The following is a 25368-nucleotide window of genomic DNA, read 5'->3' as shown; positions in this document are numbered from 1 at the left end:
ACCTTCTCTAATCTCAGAATGAGCCGTGCAGCAGCGTGGCTCTGCGCCGATTAACATTCCCGGTTGAACGAGCCGCGTCTTTGACGAATCGTGGGAATCGACGGAAGACTCGATTCTCGGCGCGATCGCGCGCAGTCTCTCGTCCAATTCTGCTCGGCGTTTCGCTCGCGGCCGCGGCCATCACGCACGGGCAACACCGCCCTTGGCCCTCCGTCGTTTCGCATGTGCGCGATTCTCCGCGAGAAGCTTTTGTATGAGATAAAATTACAGCAGGGAGTCCCCGCGCAACTGCCATTAGCGAGACCCGAGTCTCGCCCGAGTCCAAGTCACTCCTGGAAAAATTGCCTCGCGTAACTTATATAATACATCCGATGGAGCTGCAATCCACTTCGGAGACTCGCCACGTCGTCGATTTTGATCGACGGGGTGGCTCCAACGTGTTCCAGAGGGGAAACAGTTTTTCTCTCGTCTTCTTCTTCTTCTTCTTCTTCTTCTTTTTCTCCCTCACTCTGTCTATCGATCTATCTATCTATCCACATATCTATCCATCCATTTATCTGTCTCTCTCTTTCCCTCAATCCCTCTCTCCTTCAGACACAACAACAATGCACGAAAATACACCATTTCTCCCGTCTCCTCCTTCCACCCTCTCTCTTTCCGTCGTCCTATCTCTATTCCTTTGTCCCCGCTCTATCTTTCCTTATATCCCCGCCTGTCGGTCTCTCTGCCCCTTTTGTTTTCCGTAGCAACATCCTCCAGACTGCCAGTCTCCTCTCACCACTCCATTCCGAAGCTTCCACGCTTCATAAGCACTTCGCGGTCCCTCCAACAGGGTAGGATATTCGGTCGAGCTATCAGCACTGCCGAAACTAGGAGCTACCTAGGATGGTTCTCCGGCTGCCTATGTAAACAATCGGGGCGGGGTACTACACGAGGCCGCGTGTGGATTTTGAGCGCGCATTGAGTGCCGAGCTTTATTAACATGAACGAGCATGACCGTGTATACAGAAATCTCCGTAGGAGGTCGATAACGCGATCTCCGCGACAGATTGCGCAATTTCTTTGCCTCAGACGGGAGGAAAGTATCATCGACAGGAGAGAACCTCTTCAGCAGCAGTTTTTCAATTCGGTTCGGTGATCGAAGCGTGTGTGCGTTCGATTTATCACCGCAATTTGCATCTCGTGACGGTTAATAATTTCATTCGTATGCACGCCAGTAACGTCAATGGCGGCTCCATCGCCCTTGCTCTTGTTCTCATTATTTTTGACTCTATAATAATGTCAGAAAAATGCATACATTCGCACTGGCGAGACGCGTGAAATTCTGCAAATCACTTTCGACCTTCAATCACTAGAGATGTGCGAATTATTCGAATTCGAATCGAATCTAATCTAATCTAATGTAATTCGATTCGATTCGAATCCGAATCCCTATGATTCGAATCCGAATAATACGAGTAGGAATCAAATACATTATCGTTTGCGTGCATTAGCTACAAAACGGGCCTGTATATTTGAACCTTTAACTTGCAATTACAACTTGCATTAATTAATTTAACTTATAATTAATAACTTAATTATAAATTACTTTAAATATTTAAATATATATTTTACTTTAAGATGATATTACAATATCAATATTCTTTTTCATATAAAAATCTTCCACCATTACTTGCGTGTTTAAGTTAATCACGTTAAACTTTTTAATGATTGAATTCGCTTTCATTCGATTCGATTCGAATTCGAATGAAATTTCATAGATTCGATTCGATGCGATTCGACATAAAAATTCTTGCTTCGCACATCTCTATCAATCACCGATTCAGATAATTATTGATTAATCAGTAAAGGAGAATAGTCCAGTTTGGGTCATTATCGAAACGTGTTGCAATTGTATGTGCACATAAATCGAATGTAAATCGCTCATCTTTTTTTCCCAACGGCTAAGTGTGGTAAAAAGAGTGGTCTCTTTGCGTGATAGGACAATCGACATTCATAATTCACATTCGGCCTCGGGCGGCACGGGATATGTACGATATGTACGGGATATGTAATCTTCGACACGACATGACACGACACTTGCTCAAACACATTGTTAACTACGATAATTAAAAGAAAAAGTAACATCGCGAGATCCGCGGACTTTTAATAAGCCATTGATCGAGCACTGTTAGCGTTTAGTCGATTCGACGACAAGAATGCGGCGCCGTTAAACGACCCGATATTTTCTGAACACTTTTTAGACACGCTGCCGTTTCGCTCGGAGGAGGAGTCACGATGGTCACCAGCGGGTTACGTTCTTTCGCGTACTTAGAGTTGATAGCGCGCGTACGCTCGCTTTGTGGAAATTTCGATCGCGGGGTTAAGCGGGGAAACTTGTCGAGAAAGCCTCGGCTTCGCGGCGACGTTGGCGGAGCGATTTTTCTTTATCGCGGAACGATCGTCAACGAGTTATCGAGTCCGGAGGAAGTTTTCGCATCGAGAATCCGCCACTACGAGGATTCGTTTCTAGAATTTACGATTTATATCACGGCGCGCGGAATCCAATCATGTCCCGTCGAAAGTTGTAGGCCACAAATCAGAAGTTAACTGCAAAATCTGCGCGGGACAGATCAGAAATCGAATTACAATCGACATCGACGCGCTGTTACTTTCCCGCCGACGTACGGTGCATGTACGCCGGGCTTTTCAGACACGCCGCGATTCAGCGAAACAATGCGCGCTGACTAATTGGTGCCGGTGTAATATTTCGCGTGACAAGAGACGGTTAATTAACAGGAAAGGAAAAAAAAGCAGTCATACACGTGCAAGCCGTCATGTTGTTTGTCCTCGATCGAGAAATCGCACTAAATAAATCCCGGTAAATCATCATTCTGATTTGTATAGTCTGACGAATTTGCAAGAGGTCACCGACGTGCGTCACTCGTGCGTTTTTTGGAGCATCGGAACGATCGAGTTAATGAACGAGTTCTGCAAGAGTCGCGAATGACGACTCGACGGCCGGCGGAAATTTGGTGACGCGTCAAAACGCCGGAAATCAATGCGTCACCGGAAGGTTGGACAATCGTCTGGGAAAAAAAGGGAGAATATCGAATGGCCGCGAAATGAAATTGACGTTACAATCGCGAAACTAAATGCCCCTCGCAAGAGTGGCGCCCTGCGAATGAAACGTTTGTGATTTTTCGAGATTCGCTTATATACTCTAATGGATGGCTTTCGAACACGATCGCGAGCAAAAAACGTATTAATTCCAGAATCCGTTGGTATTATGTCGGCGGAATTAAAAAAAATCGGTCGGATGCTCCCGCGTCGGATGCACTGAATTTCGCAATTTCGAAATTAGTACTCGCCGTCATTTATCCGGTACACCCGCTGTGAGTAAGAGATCAAGTGGGATTCTATTCCATTTGTATTGTATTTTTTTTATTTAACACGGCAATATAATGCAACAAAATTAATTTGAAAGCGACGTTGAAAAATAAAAGTTCCGATTGTCGCGTCGCAGTTTCCAACGGTCGACTGAACACAGCGGCGGAAAATCTCGTTGTTCAAAGGTTTGATGGCATAAATGCACTTAAAAATTTTCAACCGCATCATTCGCAAAGCAGATTACGAGTTTGGCTTTAAAACGGACGCCGTTTTGTCTCTCGCAATACGCACAGACAAATCAGAGACGTTGTATGACATATCTCGCACTTTCTGTATATTGAGCTATTGTTAAAGAGAGGGAGTGATTATTAGCGCCATTAATTGTGATGTTAGTTAACATTATTAAATTATCTCACGTGTAGAAAAAACGTAGCTTAAAGTATTGCTTGGTACTCGGCCTATCTTTGCGATTTTGAATCGGACTTCAGTCGGGAGGACGAAACGGAGTATTTTCGACGCCGAAGAAGAACGTCTCAAAGTCATAAACAAGATCAGAAATATCAGACCGAGCGCCCTGAAATCAAGTTACATCAGGACGTCGATTAAATTCTCGTCTTTTACAAAGTAGGACGGCTGAGTGCAAATTTTAGTGCGATATCTCGCGATGAACGCGAATGGACAAGGATATTTAATATTCTCGGATCCCGTCGATATCGACAAAGAGGGAGTCTCCGACTGCACAGAGAGTTGGTCTTTCTTTCATTCCAGCCGCCGACTGTATGATGTCCATTTTCTAGGTGGGTGGGCCAGATCTGTGCCAGCTAGACGGTACAAAGGGGAGGAAATCCAAATTTTATAGTGGGAGAAGGGAAAATCGTGTTTACCGCCGATGCAATTTCGTGCAATTTCCTTTTTATATTTTATACGAACTCTTTCGATTCCTCGCATGCCCGCGGCTAGAGAAGGAAACCAAAATTTGCATAGAACGCGGTATACACGCGTACGGAATCCTCGACATGGTTTCCCGAAATTCCGCGGCGGTGTTAAATAAAATTGAAAACGAATTCTACGGAGCAGAGAGATCGCTATAGATACCGCATTTCCCATCATTCTCGCAATTCTGTTTCAATATTTAATTATATAGTTACAATCGGCTCCTCTTCTTTAGTCTAAAATCGGAACTTAACGCAGTGCTTGAAAAATTATCTCAATGATTTTCTCGTTAATTTCACACACAAGTGTGCACAAGTTTTAATTATTATAAAGACAATAATTCTTAGTCTAAAGACAATGTACAATAGTTCTTTTCGTGCACTTTAAAGATTATTTCACGTTTGCGTGAACAATTTACGAAACTCGTCAATGCCTCGACGTATATGACTTTGGATAAGCGAAATGCCCTCGCCTTGTAGGTTGCGAAATCCATACGTCAAACTTACGAGTCGCTTTAAAGATTTCTTCTTTTCAATTTCACGAAATATTAGTTGGCGACTCCTTTTTTCTCTTTCCTTTTTTTTTTTCTTTAAACGGTCGATGCAGCGAGAAACTAGTTTCACCGGGGCCGCCACGAAGGTTCCCTTTAATCAAAGATTCGTTCCTCGCGAAGTAAGACGGAGGAAAAACGTCGTATCGCGAGAAACATCGAGAGGGAGAGAGCAATTCTGATGTCGTTTGAAGCGGCGGAAAGCGGACCGAGGCGGGACGGAAATTCAAAGGCAAGTTGATTCGCAGACGGAGATCCCCTGAATTTCATCTGTGATCAAAAGGGCGGCTCGGTCAGCGTTTTGCGAAACGTCCTGACTCGCGAGCGAATAATTTTAATGAGCCCCGCGAGCGAAACGAGAAATCTGACGAGAAGGAGGGGTACCTGCGAAGGTAATCCATATCGTATATCCGCCATTATGACATGTGTGACTGCGAAATGACCTCTGGCGAATTACGCGTCACCGGCCGACTTAATTGTCGGATGCAATTTTTGCAAAGCTACGCGATATACGCAAAAAATTCTTCCGAACTCTCGAACAAATTCTTTTTCCACTCGGAGTAGATTTTGAATTGTATTCCTTTTTGTCCTGCAAGAAGAAAGCACGACGTACACGTGCGAGAAATGCGACTCGAATCGAATATCGCGGAATGGATATAAAAGTAGAGCTTGCACGATACGCCCCGCAGCGTCGCGTTTGTTTCGTCGCTGCGTCGAAATATTATTTCGCCCGCAACGTTAAAAAGCGAAAAGGGCGATAAGCAAGATTTCTCGATTCAGGCCGGCAAACCGCACAGGATTTCCGGATTTGTAATGGCATGTACTCGCGCATGAGATTGTGATTCGATTTCCAAATGCCCGATACGCCAGCGCACGTCACACCTAACCTCTCTCTCTCTCTCTCTCTCTCTCTCTCTCTCTCTCTCTCTCTCTCTCTCTCTCTCTCTCTCTCTCTCTCTCTCGCTGTAAACACCCCTCCCCCGAAAATTCTCCACGTCCCGTTCGCTCTTCTACTATTTTCTTTCCCTCACGCTCATTCCGTTCCCCGGCTTTATTGTGGTCAACGTTGTAAAAGTATCGATCGGACGCTCTACACAACACAACACGCGTTCTCTCTTTAATTTAGTTCTCCGCTTCCTCCGGCTGCACACTTGCTTCTGATCTCGATGTTTCCGATTTCGGGAGAATATTTATTTATTGTCCACGTACATCCGTACATGGGAGGAAGACAGCTGTTGTAGACTTTTGTTCTTCAGTCGATGTGCAATAATTGCTGATTTCGGGAGAATATTTATTTATTATTTACATACTTATGTTTCTCTGCCGATGTGCAATAATTGCGAAGTGCACAAAGATTTAACGAACTTCGAACCCGTCTGCGTAGTGATGACATATCGGCGACAAGACATTCTCTCGTTGTTTTTTTGATTTTTTGTTTCTTCTGTTTTTGTTTTTCGTGAGAGAGCAAATGGTTTCTCTGTGAAATTCGGCTCTTCGTTATAGACACGATCGCTCAGAATGTTGGATATTTCTAGAGAATAAGCACGGCTCAAATGCGAAATCACGCACGGCGATGTAAAAATGTTAATTGCTATCGTTCGCATCGATAATATGCGGCACGTATTTGTTTGTTACGTATCGTGATCGTATTTACATTTCGTATCGATGTAAACGGACGCCGCGCACTTGCCGCTGGCTCCGTAATTATTATATCGTTCGCGAACGACCGTCGAACCGCTCGAGCGCATACTGTTTCGATCAAACCTGAGCGACTGTTGCTCTGCGATATTAGCGAGTTCGACGATCCTTTAAATAATAAGTTTAAGATTGGAGCAAATTGATTAGTCGTTGCGTATTGTGACTTATATGCGGGTACTTAGATGGCTGATCCTAGTTCCCACGCGCGGAAAGCGCCCGGGAACAAGTGTGATATCATTCTTTCGGGCTGGTTAATCCTAGATTTCGCCGGGGTGGCGTTGTAGTGTAAGTCGATTCTGGAATTATTTCTAGCGTTATTACATCGATCATAGGTTTTTACGCGGCGCGGCTACCGCGCGACTCGCGCAGCATTCATCCAAGTCTGCAAGAGGAGCTGCGAAGAAAGGTCTCATCGTTCGAAAGGCTATCGCTCGCGCACTTTGATAGCTTCCTTCGGTTAAGCCGCGCTCTCATGCGCCGTGATAGAGATTAAGCGAAAGCACATGCGACTGCAATTAAATTAGAAGACGATTAGTCTTCCGCATCCGACAGACGCGTTCTTCTTCGCGCCGCACATGCGTCCACTTGTTCGCCGCTTCGGTACTTCAAACCCGAGGCGAATTTACACAGTTCGCTCGAATTCCACGCGAATCCCGTCAATTCCCCCCCCCCCCGACTCGCAATTTCACTGCCCCCCGTTTTCTCCTCCCCCCTCCCGCAACGCGCGCGAGAGATCGGAAAACAGTGGATAAGTACGCGTAACGCGTTTTTCGCCGATAACGGGAACGGAAGAAAAAGAGGATACGGGGCGGTGACGCGGAGCGACGTCCGCGGAACGTTGTAAACGGGAGCAACGTTGTAAGTTCGCCGACAGGCACGGCCTGACGCAAGAAATTACCGTAGATAAGAGCCGTCGTAAAAGGGCCCGGATGTCGCGCGACGCTACGAATCTGTCAATCAGCCCTCTATCCGATCCGATATCGTGCTTTCCATCCGAAATTACACACCGCACTGCGAGAAGTGATACACGAGTAACGTGTCTAACGGACTGGAGAAAATTTCTGCGGGAAATATCGTCGTGGAGCTCAGAGGTGAAACAAAAGAAAAAAAAAAAATAGTCGCCTGTGAAGGAGCCGTGTGTGAGTAAAATTGATTCGAGGGATTATAGAGGTTTATATAGCTGCCCGCGATTTTCCCCCAGGAGAGAAAATGCAAAAGAGACAAATTTTCAGCGAGTGGCGAGTGGCAGGGTAAGCTCCGCAGATGAGACACTGCGAAGAGATTCCTCGCGCGATCGCGAAGATCAATTGGGTGCTCATTGTTGCATATCAGAAATTATTCTTCCTAGCCCCGTATTCTCGCTCTAACCAAACGTGAGCTTCGCCTTGATATCAATTTAAGTCGGATCTCGTGTGATCTCGTATAGAAAAAGATTAATATTCAGCGTCGAACGAGATTGTATTTAACGGGTTAAGAGCGCGACGTTGTATAGATAGAAGTGAGAATATGGGCTTCGACATGTTGACTCTTCGAGTTCCCCGCCGAGCATATCGCGGCTGTTGGCGAGCGAGAAAAATCGCGGGAAGCCATACGCGACTGATCCTTGCGGGACTTGGCCGTAAACTAGAGGGAAGATGCATTAACCGCAATTTCTTCAATTAATCTCCGACTTCGCAGAGTGACATTCGTCGGGGGAGCTCGGATGGCGTAGCAAAGTTCTCTCACAACGGGGATGGAATAATAAAAACGGAACCTCCCGAGCGCGAGTCCATCGAAGGGACTGGCGACTTTTCACGACTTTTATGACGTACCTCCTCCGCCGCTCGACGCGGAATCTCGTTTCGCTGCCATTCAGGAAGCAAAGGCGAAAGTTACACCGAGAGTCGGCGAGCTCGTTCTAGATCACGAGAAGAAAATAGAAAGAAAGGGAGGTAATTTTATTACATTCTCTCTACAATGATCCCGCTCTGAGAGAGTAAGAGAGAGACACACAAACACGAAGATCGAGGATGAGTGCGAGGAGGAAAACAGAACGAGTGAATGAAAGAGAAAGAAAAGGAGAATGTACGTGTGTATGTGTATGTGTGTGTGTGTGTGTGTGTGTGTGTGTGTGTGTGTGTGTGTGTGTGTGTGTGTGTGTGTGTGTGTGTATGTGTGTGTGTGTGTGTGTGTGTGTGTGTGTGTGTGTGTGTGCGTGCGTGCGCGTCTGTGCGTGGTGCGTGCGTGCGCGTGTGTATGTGCGCGCGCGCGCGCGTGTGTGTGTGTGTGTGCGTGTATGCATGTGGGGTGGAGGAAATGTGGTGGAGAGTACGAGGGAAAAAGTGAAATTACGAAAAAACGAAAGTACAGACCGATTATCTACATGTATAGCGAGAAAATTTCAGTTCTAAGGATAAGAGTCAATTATATTATCCAGTGAGGGGCGTTAGAGTTTCCGAGAGAGAAAACGACAAAAAAAAATGATATAAACGTGGACACTACAAGTAGTACAAGGAACTTTGGATGTGTTTTGATTCGTTCAGGTGTGACGTATCTTCCGAACGTGTACAATACCCGCGACGTCGCGTCGGGACGGCCGGATTTCCGATAACGAGGCCGCGAATTTTCACTCTAATAATCACAATCCGCGATTTTGACGCGAGGATTCATCTCGCGAGCGGTCGCGACGCGCGTCGCGCGTTCTCGCCGCGGCGTTCAGTCACGACAGATCGTATCGAATGAACGAAGCGCGATTCGCCTATCCCTATTGTTCGTACGTGTCTTTGTCGCGGCATCGCGATCCCCACATGTCTCGCGAAATGTACTTCGTCGAACGATACAAGACAGCGGAACTTTTATATCGCCGCCGTATCGACGCCGATTATCAGCAGCGTTTCGCGGCTTTCGCGTGAGAGCGTTTTTTGTACTTAATTTCAATGGATTCGCGCTCGCGGCGTGCGATGAGGCGAGATTGTAACGCGCATTGGAACGAGAGATTCGATTTTTCCAAATTAAATTCGCTCGAATTCAGCCGGATAGATAATTACGGGCGAGTCGGCGTTTAACGTTCGATACTGTGCATGCCACCGATCTCACACGTGGTTCAATCGCGACAATAATTCATCCCACGCACGACGTAGCGTGCGTCTCTCACGAAATCGTAACGTGAACGTCGACTCGGAGAAGAAGAAGACTCTCGTCAAACGAGATCTTCACGAGCGAATGAATGTCGCGCTAAATGCGTATTTGCGTTTTCTCGCGCACAAATTACATGAAATATTACGTACGCTCATAAATCACCGTGACAACCTCTCGTCCCCTCTTTCGAGAGCCGCAAATACCGTCTTGCAAAATTTATGTCCGTCTCAAGACGACGATAACTCCCCTTTTCACGATTCTCAGTCCCCGAGACCAGATCAAAACATATTTGAGCTTTTCCATTTAATCTTTCTTCTACCAGCCTGAGGCAGATTAATTAATTTGCAGATGAGGTCAATCAAGAATAAAAATTACAAGCGACGTCTTTCTCTGAAAGAGAAAGAGAAAAGGGGAAACTGAGTCGCACTTGCGACTCGCCGGGATTTCGTCGAGCTTTGAATAAGCTCATTACTCGAGAAATCTGCGATACGCAGTGAACGCGCACAATCATTTTGTAGATACGCACATATTTCGCACAATCAGCTCGCGAAGCGAATCCACTCTCGCTCGCTCGCTCGCTCGGTCTCGAACACTCGACCGCATCCCCGGATCCCCGGCCGCTGTCCCGCCGCGATCGTCCGCCATACTGTTAATGTATCTATTGTAAATGTTTGTATGTACTGTAAAATGTATCTTGCTTGGAGAGGCGACATATCTTAAGTTATAGAGTTCCCGAGGGCAGGTGTGAAAAGAGAAGAAGAGCGCGAGGCGCGCATCTCGCGCCACGTTTACGCTCGCGCGTCCGTCCCCTCCGTTCGTTTCCTCCGTTGTGGCTTCAAGCTCCCCTCTTTTTCACCGGCGGTGAGCGATATCGCCTCGTGCGCGTCACGCACATACACACACACACACACAGCCGAGCCGAATCCCCTGTGATTTCGCGCGACGACTCGCGCCATTCGGCGAGGAAAGGACGCGGAAGGAGGCGCGACTCGTGCGGGGCGCGAGCGTCTGCTACATACATTTATGTACACATATACATAATATATTGTATAAGCAATGGCAAAACTACTACGAGTCATTATATGCGACATTGGAATTTGTATATCATGAACGAATTAAAAGAGGAGCATCTCCTGAATAACTACCTCGTGGACGTCATTGATCCGCGGTCGCTTCGGCGCTCTCGCGCGGAACGAGCGGGCGGAGACGCGACGTCGTCGGATCTGAACCGCTGAACCGCATGCGATTCACTTGCAAAAAGCTCGCTCTACATCGAGCGTAACAGCGGCTTCCTTCGCCTTCGGCCGAGGAAGTTGCTTCGTCGAGACCGGAGTGAACAGACTGACTAGAAATTTTGATCAGGTACGCCTGATATTGATAAGGACCTAATAGGGTGAATGAAGGGGTAATCCTAATTAAGTCAGTCCTTATAAGGTCCTGACGACAATTGAGTAAGGAAGACCTTTATAAGGTTATAATGATTGGGTCCATATTAGGACCTTAACTCCCCTGCGCAAGAGTTTTCCCTGACTTGAACGTCGCCAAAATGCACGAGTCTTTTTCGAAAGGGTTGCAAAGTAAACGCGATCATTTCTAAGGTTTTTAGTAGTGTCGTAGATTACGAATCTGAAGTCAGAATTTCAAAATTCAAAATGGCGAATCCAATATGGCGGTCACGTACCCAAAATTCAATGAATTTTGAATTTTCTTGCTACGATTGACGATGAAAACTATTACTCGGGGATTTTTAAGATCACTGAAGACGGATCTAAAGTCAGATTTTGAGATGACGAATCCAATATGGCGGCCATATATACGTTTTCCCGTGAAAATTAGGAAATTCTTGCCTGGTAAACTTGAAAACTATTACTTGAGGTTTGAGGAATTACTACGAATTTAATTACAAATCTGAACTCAGCAATTGAAAATAAAAAAACAAAAAAACAAAAAACAAAAGAGACGTAAAGTCGGACTTGGAATCTCCATGTGGTGCATCCTGGGTATACTTTATCAAATGGAAAGTATAGCAAAAATCCTAGTCCTAGTATGAGTGTTGAACGCAATTGAATCCGCCATTTTGAATTTTGAAATACTGACCTCAGATTTGTAATCAGCAACCTCTGAAACTCCCCAGTAACAGTTTCCAGGCAAATCAGAATGAAATAGTCGAAATCGGACTGGGAAGAAATCGTGTACTTGACCGCCATATTCGATCCGCCATTTTGAATTTTGAAATTCAGACTTCAGATTCGTCATCAGCGACCTCAAAAATCCCCGAGTAACCGTTCCTAAGCGAATTAGAGCAAAATTGTCAAAGTTCCATAAAAAAATCATGTGCTTGACCGTAATATTGAGTCCGCCATTTTGAATTTTGAGATTTTTACTTCAGATTTGTAATCAACGACCCCAAAAACCCCCAAGTAAGAGTTTCCAGATCGATTTAGGCACTTTTGTAAGGACGAAAAATTAGAAAATTATTACATGAATTTTCTCTTTTTTTTCAATTTTCAACCCAGTTTTTTATAATAATAATAATGTGCAAAACTCGATACTGCAACTCGATCTATCTTAAAATGCTAGTCTCAAGCTTGAATTTGCGAGGTTGCAGACTTCTCTAAGTGATTTCCTTCAGGAGTTTCAAAAGCAAATATTTGGACGAATATACTCGTCATCGCGCACACGGGAACAACTCCGTTTGGTCGAGTACATTCGGAATAATGCACAGGGGAGTTAATGTATCAGCCTAGTATATAATACGTATAAGGTTTAGTTGATCGGGTCTGTGTCGGGATTCTTATTCATTGTACCTAATATAATTTGCATTATCAAGTTTTAAGAAAAACCATTTGTAGTTAATTTTATATATATATAATATAAATAATATAATATAATATAATATAATATAATATAATATAAATTACAGTATGAATATGAAAAAAAAATATAATAAGGATTCAATAAGGTAACTTAATAAGGACTTGACTATGAACCCTCTTAATAAGGTCCTAATATATCTACACTGCGTTACATGGCTTACTAGGACCGAATAGTATTACCTTACTAGGACCTGATGTCCAAATTAGAGATGTGCGAATCAAAAATTGTTATGTCGAATCGAATCGAATCAAATCTCATTTTTTTAATTCGAATTCGAATAGAATCGAATCTATGAAATTTCACTCGAATTCGAATCGAATCGAATGAAATCGAATCGAATTATTAAAAAATTTAACATGACTATTAAACATGCAAATAATGATGGAAGATTTTAATATGAAAGAGAATATTGATATTGTAATATCATCTTAAAGTAAAATATATATTTAAATAATTAAAGTAATTTGTAATTAAGTTATTAATTATAAGTTAAGTTGATTACAAATTAAATGTTCAAACATACAGGCCCAAATGGCCCGTTTTGTAGCTGATGCACGCAAACAATAATGTATTTGATTCCTATTCGGACCAATTATTCGGATTCGAATCATAGAGATTCGGATTCGAATCGAATCGAATTCCATTAGATTCGATTCGATTCGATTCGAATTCGAATAATTCGCACGTCTCTCGGCCAGATGAAGTTAACCTGATCAGGACCATGGGATAAATTTCTAGTCGGAAAGTTTTCGCGGACGACACGTTTATGACATTCGGCGCTGATCGCCATTTCCGATCGTATGATCGGTAATTGTATCGGCGAGATCTCCGCTGGCGATATCGGCCGTTTGTCGCCCGCTTGTCCGCAGGTTGAATTTGTCGATTCGTCCGTCCGATTTAATCGACAGTGGAAAGCGACGATTTTCGTTCAACGCTCGAATCGGCTTTCGCGAGCGAACGTGACACGATTCTTCCGCGCGCCCGCTCGTCCCGCTCATTCGTAATGAGCGGTTCATACTCCAACCTGTCTACCTAGCCACCAAGCCGCTCGCCGTTGGTCTACTAACTTACAACTCACGACTCAATTAACGCTGTCAATCTAACACTGTCGATGCTCTAATCTCGATTACGTGAGGACGCAGGTATGTGCCGACTAAAGTGCATGCTTCCGTTCGTAGAAGGTAGAGAGCCGTGTGTGACGAGTAGAAGTTCGCCGTGCTAACTGCATGGGTGTTGCCATGATTCACGTAATCGTCGTAATTCAGCCTTTAGTTCCAGTAGTTTTCGGCAATTTGCGCGGAACTTCTGGAAATTCGCGTAATATCGGGAACTGACGGGCGATAATGAGACGTCCTTTCAAATCAGCGTTGCTTCAAGAGGTCTGAATCATCCGCTTTCTTACTCCTTCGCGATTCTTCTCAACATTCGGTCGTTCTTAATTTCGCTGTTGTCAACGCGATACGACGATACGTCGGGAAGTTCCGCGCAGAGACATCGTTGACTAATTATTCGTGGATCATATTGCTTTTTACCCGCCCCACAAAGATTTCCCTCGTTAATATGTTTAATAAAGAATTCCTCGGCGGACTCTATGCAGAATCAATCACGATCTACTTATATTATAATAAAAGCTTGCTCTTTTCATACTTACCGGTGGCGGCTATTAATATTTCTCTGGTAAATTTCCTCTTCGAGACATCGCGAGATTAAAAACTTAATAAATTTTTTTAATAATGCTGACGTTATATCAAAGACCTCGCGAGTAGCCCTTAACAGAAGCGAATTACGTTCGAAGTAACGAAAAAATGCAGAGACACTTATCGTCTGCCGAGAAACTAACTAAGGGTAATCGACGAATTCCTGAACGGCGTCTCTTAAAGACAGCTACGTCAAAATGCTAACGTTAAATGAGAATGTATCAGGAACAAAAAATTATTTTTGAAAGCGAAGAATTGGCAGATAATTTTCACGTGTAATTAAATGTGTTCTGATCATTTGGACAGCTTAACACGTTCGCTGCGCAGTCGGCATGGACTTTTACGACGTGTGAAACTGAGCGTTTCACACGTCGTGTATGGCAGTGCCAAACAAAGTCAGCGCTGATTACTTGCGGTGTGAGCATATGGGTTAGCACTTGAGGTAAAATTCGCTCGTGGTGGTTTGAATTTGCCGTTATTTTTGTGGCCACGCAAATTTGTTACGAAGTTATTCGTTAGCACGCACCACAAGTAGTGAAAATCCAGCGAGCAATAAACGTCTTGATCTACCTGAACCTGCAAAAAGAGACCGTTCTGAACATCCGCTGATATTTGTAATATACTTCGAGGTACATGCAGCGGTAATTTCCCAGCGCGTAATCAACACGTTCTTTTGTGAGAGGGGAAAGATTAAAACGGGAAATGGAGGAAAGAATGAGAGCTCGGAAAGATGAATGAAAAAGAAACGTTATACTGCGAGGAAATAAAAAAAGGAGAAGAAAAAAGAAAAAAGTAATGAAGGAAAAAGAAAAGTTCAGAGGGCCAGCGGAGGTGGGGAGAAAGAAGTTTAATTTAACTTCATTGCGTACGCGAAAGTACTATCTTCCCGCTCCTCATGAATAATTCACTAAACCTGGAGCCGGTAAACTCTTCGAAAATTGCTGTACGATCTCGCCCGTGTCATTTTTGTGCGGCATAATATGCGTCTATAACGAGTTCAATTAAATCAGTCGTTTAATTAGATCGTAAATTTTTTAATTCATCCGGCGCTCTCTCTCTCTCTCTCCCTCTCCCTCTCCCTCCCTCTTTCTTTCTCTCTCTCTCTCTCTCTCTCTCTCTCTCTCTCTCTCTCTCTCTCTCTCTCTCTCTCTCTCACTCTTTTTCTCTTTCTCGTGCACCTTCCAGAAGTTGAACTGCCAACGATGAGCAATTCACAGGGCAATAATAGCGCATAAATATCGCATCTTAATAGAGAGAGAGAAAGAGAGAGAGAGAGAGAGAGAGAGAGAGAGAGAGAGAGAGAAAGAGAGAAAGACGGTAAGCGGAATTTGGATTATCGATTAATCACAACGTTTAACCCTTTCACTGCTGAATTAACTTCCCTTGAGAAAATTATTAAAATATTTTGTAGTCTTACATTTTTTGGGTCGCTGATTACGAATCTAAAGTCAGATTTGCAAAATTCAAAATGGCAGACTCAATATGGCGATCATGATGTACGAAATTAATGAAAACTCCAATTATTATTAAATAATGACCAAGTCGTAATAAGAACATATGATTCTAGACGATGGAACTCGATCGAACTGGAAAAAATTTATGTGGGAAAATGTTTAATACTGCATATTTATGTTTACTAAAGATTAAACATTCATTTCTGAGTAAAATAATATTGATAGTATGGATAAAATGGAGATACAGAATGAAAAACTAAGAAAATAGAGCAAGAAAGTGCAAAAAAATCAAATTTCGGCTGTTTTTGTAGAAATATTTGTTTATAAAAAAAATCTAATCTGCAAAAAATACTGAAAAAAATATGTTTTTGTACAACATCAGAAAAATATTTGGTGAAAAGTTCAGACCTCTACATTCAATACTCTCCGAGGAATCGATTTTTCCCTAAATAAAGCATTTGTTTTCAACTTTGATTTGTTATAAATAATCACAAATGAATAATTGGGTATAAAAATCTATTGGAGTATGTTGAACAACTATTCTTATCTGTTATCTGGAAAACTCAAATCCCCGAGTTTTTCAAAATTATGTGATTTACAACGCAAAATTGAATCAGGAAAAGGTTGGAAGTATACTTCCCACTAACAGAGAAAGGGTTAAATCCAAAACTACGAGGAACAGCAATCGCTTCGAAATTTCACGCTCTCGACACAAACGGTTTCTACCGACGCTTCCGAGATAATGCGAGATCGGGACGCTTCGTTCAAGAGATACCGCTGCAGTTTATAAAATATGCATGCGACGCACTAATGCACCTGCGAATGCGTTTAAACTGCACTCATCGGCGATCTCAAGACGTCTTCTAATTTACCCTCGACCCTTTCACAACTCTGACTGTATTTGCACCAAGTGACGGAAATCTAACAAGGTGTACACACAAAGGCTCTTCAACCTCGCTGTTCTCAATTAATATTCATATACGTGCGCGTAACATGTGTGTGCGTATATGTATGTGTATGTGTATGTGTGTGTGCTGAACTTTACGATTCGCAACCCGTGCATCAACTGAATTTTCTCGTCGGAATACTTTTCCCGATCCACTGGATTGCACTACCGCCATCTATAAAAAATCGAAAAGTCGGGAAGCTCCGATATGAAAAATATTAACACTAGGAAGACCGAGACAGCCGATTTGGCTCTTCGCGAAATTCAAACGGCTATAACTTTGCCTCCACGTGATATCCTTTTGTAACTTTTCGTCATTTTTCATGTTCTTAATTTTGGTAAAAAAATTTTTCAATTATATAAGATGGTTGAATTTTTATTTAATTGTCTACCTGAAAGGACCGTTGAAACCAATTTGGCTCCCCTATATCTGATATTGCATTCTTATATTTACGGGTTTATTTACTAGTTTTATGACCTTAAATAGATAAATAAATATTTTTATGTGTATCTATTTGTTCGCTTGAAAAACCATTATATACATACATATGTACACATAGATGTGCATATATAACATCTCATCATTGGCAAGTTCATACCTGTACAATATTTTGGATTTTGCCATAAATGTATAAATTATATACAAAGAAGTTACGTGTAAAAAAAATATCAAGAAGAATCTTTTTACAAAATTTCACGAAAGAGTTGAGTGTTGCCCATATGTTGGTCAAAGACGAAGGTCTCAAAATTTTGATTCAACCGGAGAAGAAACTGAATCCGACGCTTCAGGCAAACGACCATTTTATCAAATAAAAAAGAAGCTGCAAAAAAACCATAAATAAAGTTGGAAAATACCGTTCGTGTAAAAAATTTGTGTGCGATAAATGTACAAAGAAAATTATGTAGAAATGCGTACATTCCTGTACGGTACATAACGGCGTTGTATTTCACGTTTAGTCTTTCACCAAAGACAAAAAAAAGTTCAATATAATATAACCAACAGTTCTTTTTGTTCAATAAATTAGTGATATTATTGTCAAAACGTTAAATTTTAATTACCTATACGTTTCTTTCCATTTGTTATTCACGAGGAAATATACTTGAAGCCAAATTGGCTCCTTCTAGGTCCTTCTAGGGGAGTCGTCAAAAATCCGGCCCTTCTAGTGTTAAAGCGACTTTGCTCGTTTCACGTCCTGCCGATCTTGTTTTATTTTCAACAAATCTGCATTCAATCTACCGATGCGCATGTCCCTCGCAATTACACGAATTCGCGAGTGCCTGAATCGCGCCAGCACCGCCTGCCGAAGGTGTAATTTTTCCCGCGCGGATAATCGAACGCTCTTCGTCAGTCAGGCCGCGGTTCATCTCGGATCGAGAATGTGGGGAGGGAGTTGAGCGACAACACGTCGAAGCCGCCGTGTAAGCTTGCGACGTGTGCGGTATGGGCCCGCTAACAATTATCCGTTATCGCGATCCTGCTGGGACAGGGACGGTTAATCCAGCACGCGGCGGTAACTCTTAGGGATTTGACGATTAACCGCCGCGAACACCAGCCAGCCGGACTGTCCGGATTCCCAGTGTATTATCGAGAACTCATCAACCGCCATGAGTCACCGCGATCGACGTTCGAACATTAAGTCCAAGTTAATATCGCCCGTCTACTGTCCCACTGCGGTGTTCCCGCTCGTGCGCGTGCGGGCCGAAAATCCAATTCCAATCCGTAATTAAATTCGCCTGCGAAAAACGAGCACGGAATCCCTCCCTTCTGCTGGCCCGGCCCCGCTACTAAGGCGTGCCGGAATATCCTTCGGATATCAATCCCGGTGTAATCGATTTAGCTGTGTATTTATTTTAACGCTGCCGACTTTAATTTAACTCGCTGCTAAAACCCCGAGCAAGATCGTCCGTATCCGTAGAAACTCGCGTCCCTCCTTCTCCGCCGCGCGAATCTCGATTCGCCGCGAGGAATTTCTCCCGTTCTCGCGACTCGTCAATGGAGCGCTTCTCGTGATCGACGAGCTACCCTGAAAATTGCCGAATTCTGGATATCCAACCGTGTAATCACGCGCTCCGAAAAGCGAGCAGAGTTTTCTCTCTCGCTTCTCCCCCCCCCTTCTCTCTCTTTATCTCTGTCTCTTTCACTATCGGACGCGACGGATGGAAATCGAGTCGTCCGCGCGATACAGACGGAACGGTGCCTTGTCCGACTTTTCACGCGTATGTCGCCTTATCCCTTTATCTCATAGCAGGTTCAGAAAACGCATTTAGGTACTGAGGCTCTCCGTGGGGGCGAGTGCCGGACGCGGGCTTTCTCAGACCGGCCACCAACTACCACCACCAATCATCACCACCACCAAACACACCCACACCCACACACACACACACACACACACACACACACAAACGCACACACGAAAAAGAAATTGAAACACAAACAGCCCTATCCCTGATCTCTTCACCAGCACGGTGAGTCTTACTTCTTCTTCTATATAATATCCTATTTTAATCCTCCGTCGCGAGACTTTCTACCCTCTCTCGGGAGTACTTTCTGAACACCTGGGAACGAACTAGATTCATTTCTCCAATTAACGCGCCGAAGTTAACCCCGTTGCCGACTTTTCGCATGTGGGATGTCCCGAGGAAAATGCGCCCTTGCGAATTTATGTCCCGCTTAAAAAGAATCCCCCCGTCTTTTCTCACCTTTTTTCTCTCTTTCTCTCTCTCTCTCTCTCTCTCTCTCTCTCTCTCTCTCTCTCTCTCTCTCTCTCTCTCTTTCTCTCGGTGAAACGTTTAATCGTTAATAAGTCGTCAGCGTCGATAGCGGAGGAATTCACATATAGGCGATAATTGAGCGACGGGATCTTTTGGCGAATCCTTAATGCGGGATAAAACCTCCGCAAAAAGGATCGATATTTTGCCCGTTTTTCGGTCCTCGATTTTGGAATCGAATTTTACGCCAAAAGATAGTTCATGATGAGACATTAATTACAGAAAAGATTTACGTTGAGTATACGATTGGTTTCAAAGATGTAGAGGGTCAAAGTGGTCACTACATGCTAAGAAAACATGACGCTAATAACGCTTTATCGCACGAATTTTTGCAAAATTCGGTATCGGGTGGGTTCTCCGAGTTGTTGATTATGAATCTGATGTCAGATTAAAAAAATTCAAGATGGCAGGTACAACATGGCGGATACACATAGTGAAACAATCATTTACTTTTATTGGAACTGTTATGTTGTGGTTTTCTTGGCTAGCTGATTGCGAATTTTCTATTAGGTTTTCGAAAGTAATTTTTTCAACGACGAATTTTTGAGTGGAAAAAGTTTTTTTTCATTGTTCTTTCATCAAAAAAATATCAAATTCAAATTGATACATTACATGACGCATAAAGGATGATGGTTTTATTTGTTATATTTAGAAGCTTTTTCATTGCAGACGTGCTTTTTCATTGCAGTTTCCGTGACTCTTTATAATTACATATCATTATTCACATACATATATTCACATATATACATATCACTATATATTAAAAATTCAGTTCTGAAGTTATCGGTTTTAAAGTATACCACAACATAACAGTTCCAATAAAAGTAAATGATTGTTTCACTATGTGTATCTACCATGTTGCACCTGCCATCTTGAATTTTTTAAATCTGACATTAGATTCATAATCAGCAACTCAAAGAACCCATAAGTACCGAATTTTGCAAAAATTCGTGCGATAAAATGTAATGCTCAATGTAAAACTTTTTTGTGATTAATGTCTTATCATGAGCTATCATTTCGCATAAAATTTAATTTAAAAATCGGGGACTGAGAAACGGGCACTTTTTGCGGAGGTTCTTTAATTCGCGGGTTAATTCGCAAAGCGCGCCGCCAAATGCCAAGTCAAAGTGCACATTTATCTCCTCCGTCCCGGAAAAGCTCCGCTCGCGACTGTATCGACAACAATTCTCCCCGCCATATTCTACCGGCAACTTTCGCATACTTTCGCGGGACATCCGCCGGTGTTTCGCGCTCGTGCTCGCGTATTTCGCATTTCGCTGCATTACGCGAAGCATCGCTTCGGCGATTATCCCGAAGTGCGTGTTGGCCGTCCTCGAGATATCTGGCGTCGCCGGCGAGTAAAATTAATTAGATCTTAATGTCGTTATCGTACAACTAGTTTTCGCAAAGTTATTACGAGAGGCGCCGTGTAACTCGGAATATGCCGCGAGGCATCCGAGGAAAGGTAGACGCGTTCCCTCAGGTTTCACGTACTCCCGCGAGAGAGGTAGACCGTATTTTCTTATTTCGCTGCTAATGGCTTGCTTTGCCCTTGTCATGGCATGCTTCTCCTTCGCCTTGCGTATTTCTCGTATTAAAGGATCCTTGCGCTTACTATTCCGCCGCCGGTAGCCGAACGTTGTTACTTTAAATAGCGTACACCGGTACGCTCATTAATTCGTCAGTGTCGCCAAACTGCAGACGACCGAGTATGAATAACAGACGAGTCGGGTTTCATTCGATTCGCCCATCGAGCCCGGACAATGTGTGCGACAAACGTTATTTATTTATACATGATTTATAAATGAAACGTAGCATGGTGCACGTACGCTTTCGCGTGCTTTTGTAAGCTTTGAACGATGTTGCGATATTACCAGGCTTCAGTTTGTAAGCTTCAGTTCAAGTCGCAATTACACATTCTCATTGATTTACCCGGAAGTCGTATCATCTTCTGCAATCTGTTTTAGAACGTAGAGCGTGATTTGTCATTCTTTTTTTGAGGGAGGTCGACGTTTCTTTTGAGCAACCGCGCGCATATTTTATACATTAGGCTCCGGCGAAGCGACCGCGAAAGCAGAATCGGTGGACGTTCCTTTGACTAATTGGTTATGAAGAAAAGATAATTTGTAACTGCAACCGATAGATTTCCCATTAGCGTTACGCATCTTACGTATGCATGAGAAAATCAAGCGAAATTATCTCCTCGCATAGAGAGAGAGAGAGAGAGAGAGAGAGAGAGAGAGAGAGAGAGAGAGAGAGAGAGAGAGTATCTGATTTTTTACAATACATAATTTCGATTTAATCATACCCAGGTTAGCATTGATTGAAAAGAAAAACCCACGACGAACCTTGAATGCCGATAAACCGAAAAATGTTATTTAAACGGCACTTCGCCGAAGCCTAATCAACCGTATTAACCGAGTGAACCTAAGTTGAATCGCTTGCCTTATTTTAAGACAGCTTGTATTCTAAGTTATTTTACATGTGTACACTCTTTACTCGTATACGAGAATCTGAACACTGAACACCACGGAAATGGCGTTATACAGATAAATCAGAAGAACAAGAGCGAAAAAGAGAGCGGCTGACATCCGCTCTCGTTGAACTCCTCCAATTAATTACGACCGCGACTTCGATCCAATCGACCGAAGAGAACCGGCAATTTTCGGCCCCGATGAGGGAGATGATCTCGTAGCCGCCTTATGATCTCCCATCGGCTCTGATTTGTGTTTGCAACGCCATTCACACACCCACCACCGCGTCGACACGTAACCGACTCCGAGCGCAACGTAGCGCAGCAAAGCACAACACAGCGATAACAGCGAAAACAACACAACCGCCACTACCGCCACCACTGCTACAACAAGCACGACAAACACAACATTACATCGCCGAATACCGACAGAAACGAAGGTCGTCAATGCTGTATCTAATTTTTTCAGTGTGCAAGCCGAACTGGTACCACAACGGCGACGAAGGCTGCTCGCGAGAATGTCCGTCCGGGACTTACGCGGTCTGGGATCACGACAAGACCGGCGCGTTCTGTGTCGAATGCCATTACTCGTGCCAGACTTGCAGAGGTTCCAGCGACGTCGACTGCGTCGCCTGCCACGAGGATTCGGTGCTCATATCGAGCGGCAACGGGACACGTTGCGTGCTGATCAATCTCTCCTGGAAGATGCAGTCCACAGTATGGTACTACAGAATGACCGTCTTCTTCACGATCAACATCTTTCTGATGATCGTCCTCATAGTTTGCTCCTTGGTCCGCTTGTACCTACGTCGACGTCAACACACCCACGAGTACAGCCAAGTGTCGTATACCGGCAACGGAGAAGTTCACGCAGACGTGGAACGATTGCGGGGCAACACGTGTGTTTCCGACAGCGAGTGAACCTCCCGCGAACGTCGGCTGGGGTGAAGATATCGCGGCAGTGTGATAATTCGAGGGAACGCTTTCGGAAATATACCGACTCTAAGGACTATTCCGGCGATATTTGAAAATGATGTGATAATATTCCGCTGATGTTACGGACACAAATTCGAGACCACTGTTGTAGCACAGAAATAGTTGAAGGATATTCCAGCGATATTTCTGAAGCGCCTTCTTAACCTGAGAATGGAAAGGAGCTCAACATTGAATTGAGTTTTGCAGCTTCCTATTTTTTCGTTTCAGTCAGGAGGATGGAAAATTCTTCAAAACGTTCTTTCACTTCGCATTTCGCGGACGAGGAGATGTAAACCTTTAAGATTAATTCTGAAAAAGAATTTGTCCCGGAAATAATGCGAAAGATATTCTCCAAAATCCTGATAGCGCTGCGAAGGAGCGCCCGGCGCTATCACGAGACTGATGGGATATAAATATTTCGCAATTACGCACAATACATATAAGATTACTTCTAAATAATTTATAATACAAATGCAACAAGGGAGCACGTATAACCGATCAGGCGCTTCATGGGCCGAACGAAAGCCGAAATGTGCGGGAGATAAAAGAGAGGAGAGGAGGATTTTTCTCTCGCGGAAAAATTATGAGTCTTCCTCTTAATATTCCGCAAAGTTATCTTCTGCGCGAGCTCGCGGAATTCCGTCGTCAGGTTTCGAGTCGCTATGCTGCACCTTTGCGACTGTATATGCGGCGAATGCTCCTTTTGTAGAGGCAATTCGCGGGCAACGTCCGGAGCATAAAGCGTTAATGGCGCCGATAGTTTCCTTTGAGACGGAGCGATCGCCACGTCGCGATGCCAGTATTGTAGCGATAGTTTGCAACGGTCAGCCGTTTATCGACCGCCGAAGTGAAGCAGCGCGGAGTAATGTCCCTCGAGGCCACTGAGTGATTTCACGCGATTCAGCGAGTCTTAAGCAGTCGCACGGACACACTCGGACATTCCATTATGCGACCGAGAGTGAGCACGGCGAGCTTCTACTTCGATTCGCGGTTAGTCAGCTACGATTAACGAATTAACTTCGCTCGGCCGGCGCGGGGATAAAACGCGTTGCGCGGTTTACGCATTGAAGGCCGTTGAACAAGACTTCTCTGTAGGACAATAATTCTAGGACAATAATCGTGTGTTCAAGAACTGAGGACTAAAGAGGAACAGCCGACGCACTCGTATCCGGATCGTCGTCCGGATCGCCTCGAAGCGCGCAAGCAGGCTAATATATCTCATTTATTACCCGCGGATTCGCGCGAGTCGCCGAGTTCCTCGGATGATGCGGCAATACGATGCCGCAATACGATGCGATTTAATTAACGGGATTGCCGCACCGTACAATATATGCGCGCACGGTGCGCGTCGCACGCTGCAATCCGGAGCGGTGAGGGGTCAATGTGACTTCTGACGAGAACATTGACTTGAGAACCGACAAGAACGGGCCTCATTATGACGAAATGAGAACAATTACAGCGAAACTTTTGCGGGAGCAGATTACCTCAATAATGTGATACGCCTAGTAAGGTCAGTCGTAGGTAGGCCATCATCCTTCTCTCATCGCCCGCTGCAATTACTTATAATTGTTACCAGTAATCATTAATCTGCCACGTCGACATGTCGCGGTGTACATTGTTCTTGTTAATGTTGTGAATTTAATAAAGCGACGAAAGATAATAACGGAAGCGCCAATATATCCCCCGTACCTTCCCCCCGCCGCGCCGTACCTTCGTCGCGCAGCGCGAACGAAGGATTATTAAACCTCCGTGAAAACGACGAAAGAGTGAAAAAGACGCTTGAAAGCTTGGCAAAAGAGACGAACGTGTCATAAATTTACAAGAATTCCTTTCTTCACGGTCAGACTTTTTGTGTCACAGCAGGGCTGTGAAATCTCGTTCTTAGCGTTAACGAATGAAGGCGAAACGAATTTCTCGGCCACGAGTATATCGCACGCAACCATACGATTTAATGACGCAGTTTTTTTATTCTAATTTACAGCTAGCGTTGAGGATCGTCGAAGAGGGAACGTGAGAAAGAGAGAGAGAGAGAGAGAGAGAGAGAGAGGGGCCAACGTCCGATGCTAAATTACGTAGAAATTAGCAGTGATGGGACCTAATAAATGTACTTATCGTAATATGTAGAGCGCCCCACATGTAGACCCGAATTAAAGCAAAGCAAACGAACGAATCGAGTATAATCCCTGCAGTCTCTTTTGGAGCATCGAAGCTGCGTTTACGCTACCATGTAGACCGAGGAGGGTTTATCATCGCCGATCGAGTAGCGAAAGTAATTAATCCGCAACGCGAGCAGAAATCGCCGCTAACGGACGGGAGCTTCTCGTCACGACCGACACAATCAGCTGCTTATCCCAATCAACGAACTCATCTCGCACCGTCGACGGAGAGGCTTCCCGTGTCGCGCAGACGAACCGGCTCTCTGCTAATTGTCGCCAATTAATACTCCCATTTCGGGCCTGTGTCCTTGTTATTGAAGTCCGAAATGGGAATCCGCCGAAATGGGAGTCGCG

At 44.1% G+C, this 25368-nt stretch overlaps 1 protein-coding gene across 3 annotated transcripts in view; it reads left to right on the top strand.

Moving 5' to 3' along the window:
• Window positions 1-25024, top strand: part of LOC105188026 (furin-like protease 1) — a 509265-nt gene extending 484241 nt beyond the window's left edge. For 2 of the 3 annotated variants that reach the window (XM_011149235.3, XM_019843556.2), the window contains one exon: window positions 22353-24521. In XM_011149235.3, the coding sequence (XP_011147537.1) occupies window positions 22353-22804 (452 nt within the window). In that variant the 3' untranslated portion in view covers window positions 22805-24521. Of the gene's footprint in view, window positions 1-22352; window positions 24522-24839 lie in introns of those variants that run through there. The other variant, XM_019843557.2, reaches the window with a different exon arrangement.
• The last annotated feature ends 344 nt before the right edge of the window (window positions 25025-25368 follow it).

This window comes from Harpegnathos saltator, unplaced genomic scaffold (assembly GCF_003227715.2).
Source record: "Harpegnathos saltator strain DR-91 unplaced genomic scaffold, Hsal_v8.6 scaffold354, whole genome shotgun sequence".
NCBI lineage: Eukaryota > Metazoa > Arthropoda > Insecta > Hymenoptera > Formicidae > Harpegnathos > Harpegnathos saltator.
The sequence above is the reverse complement of the archived record's forward strand: the minus strand, read 5'-3'. Positions and strand labels throughout refer to the sequence as shown.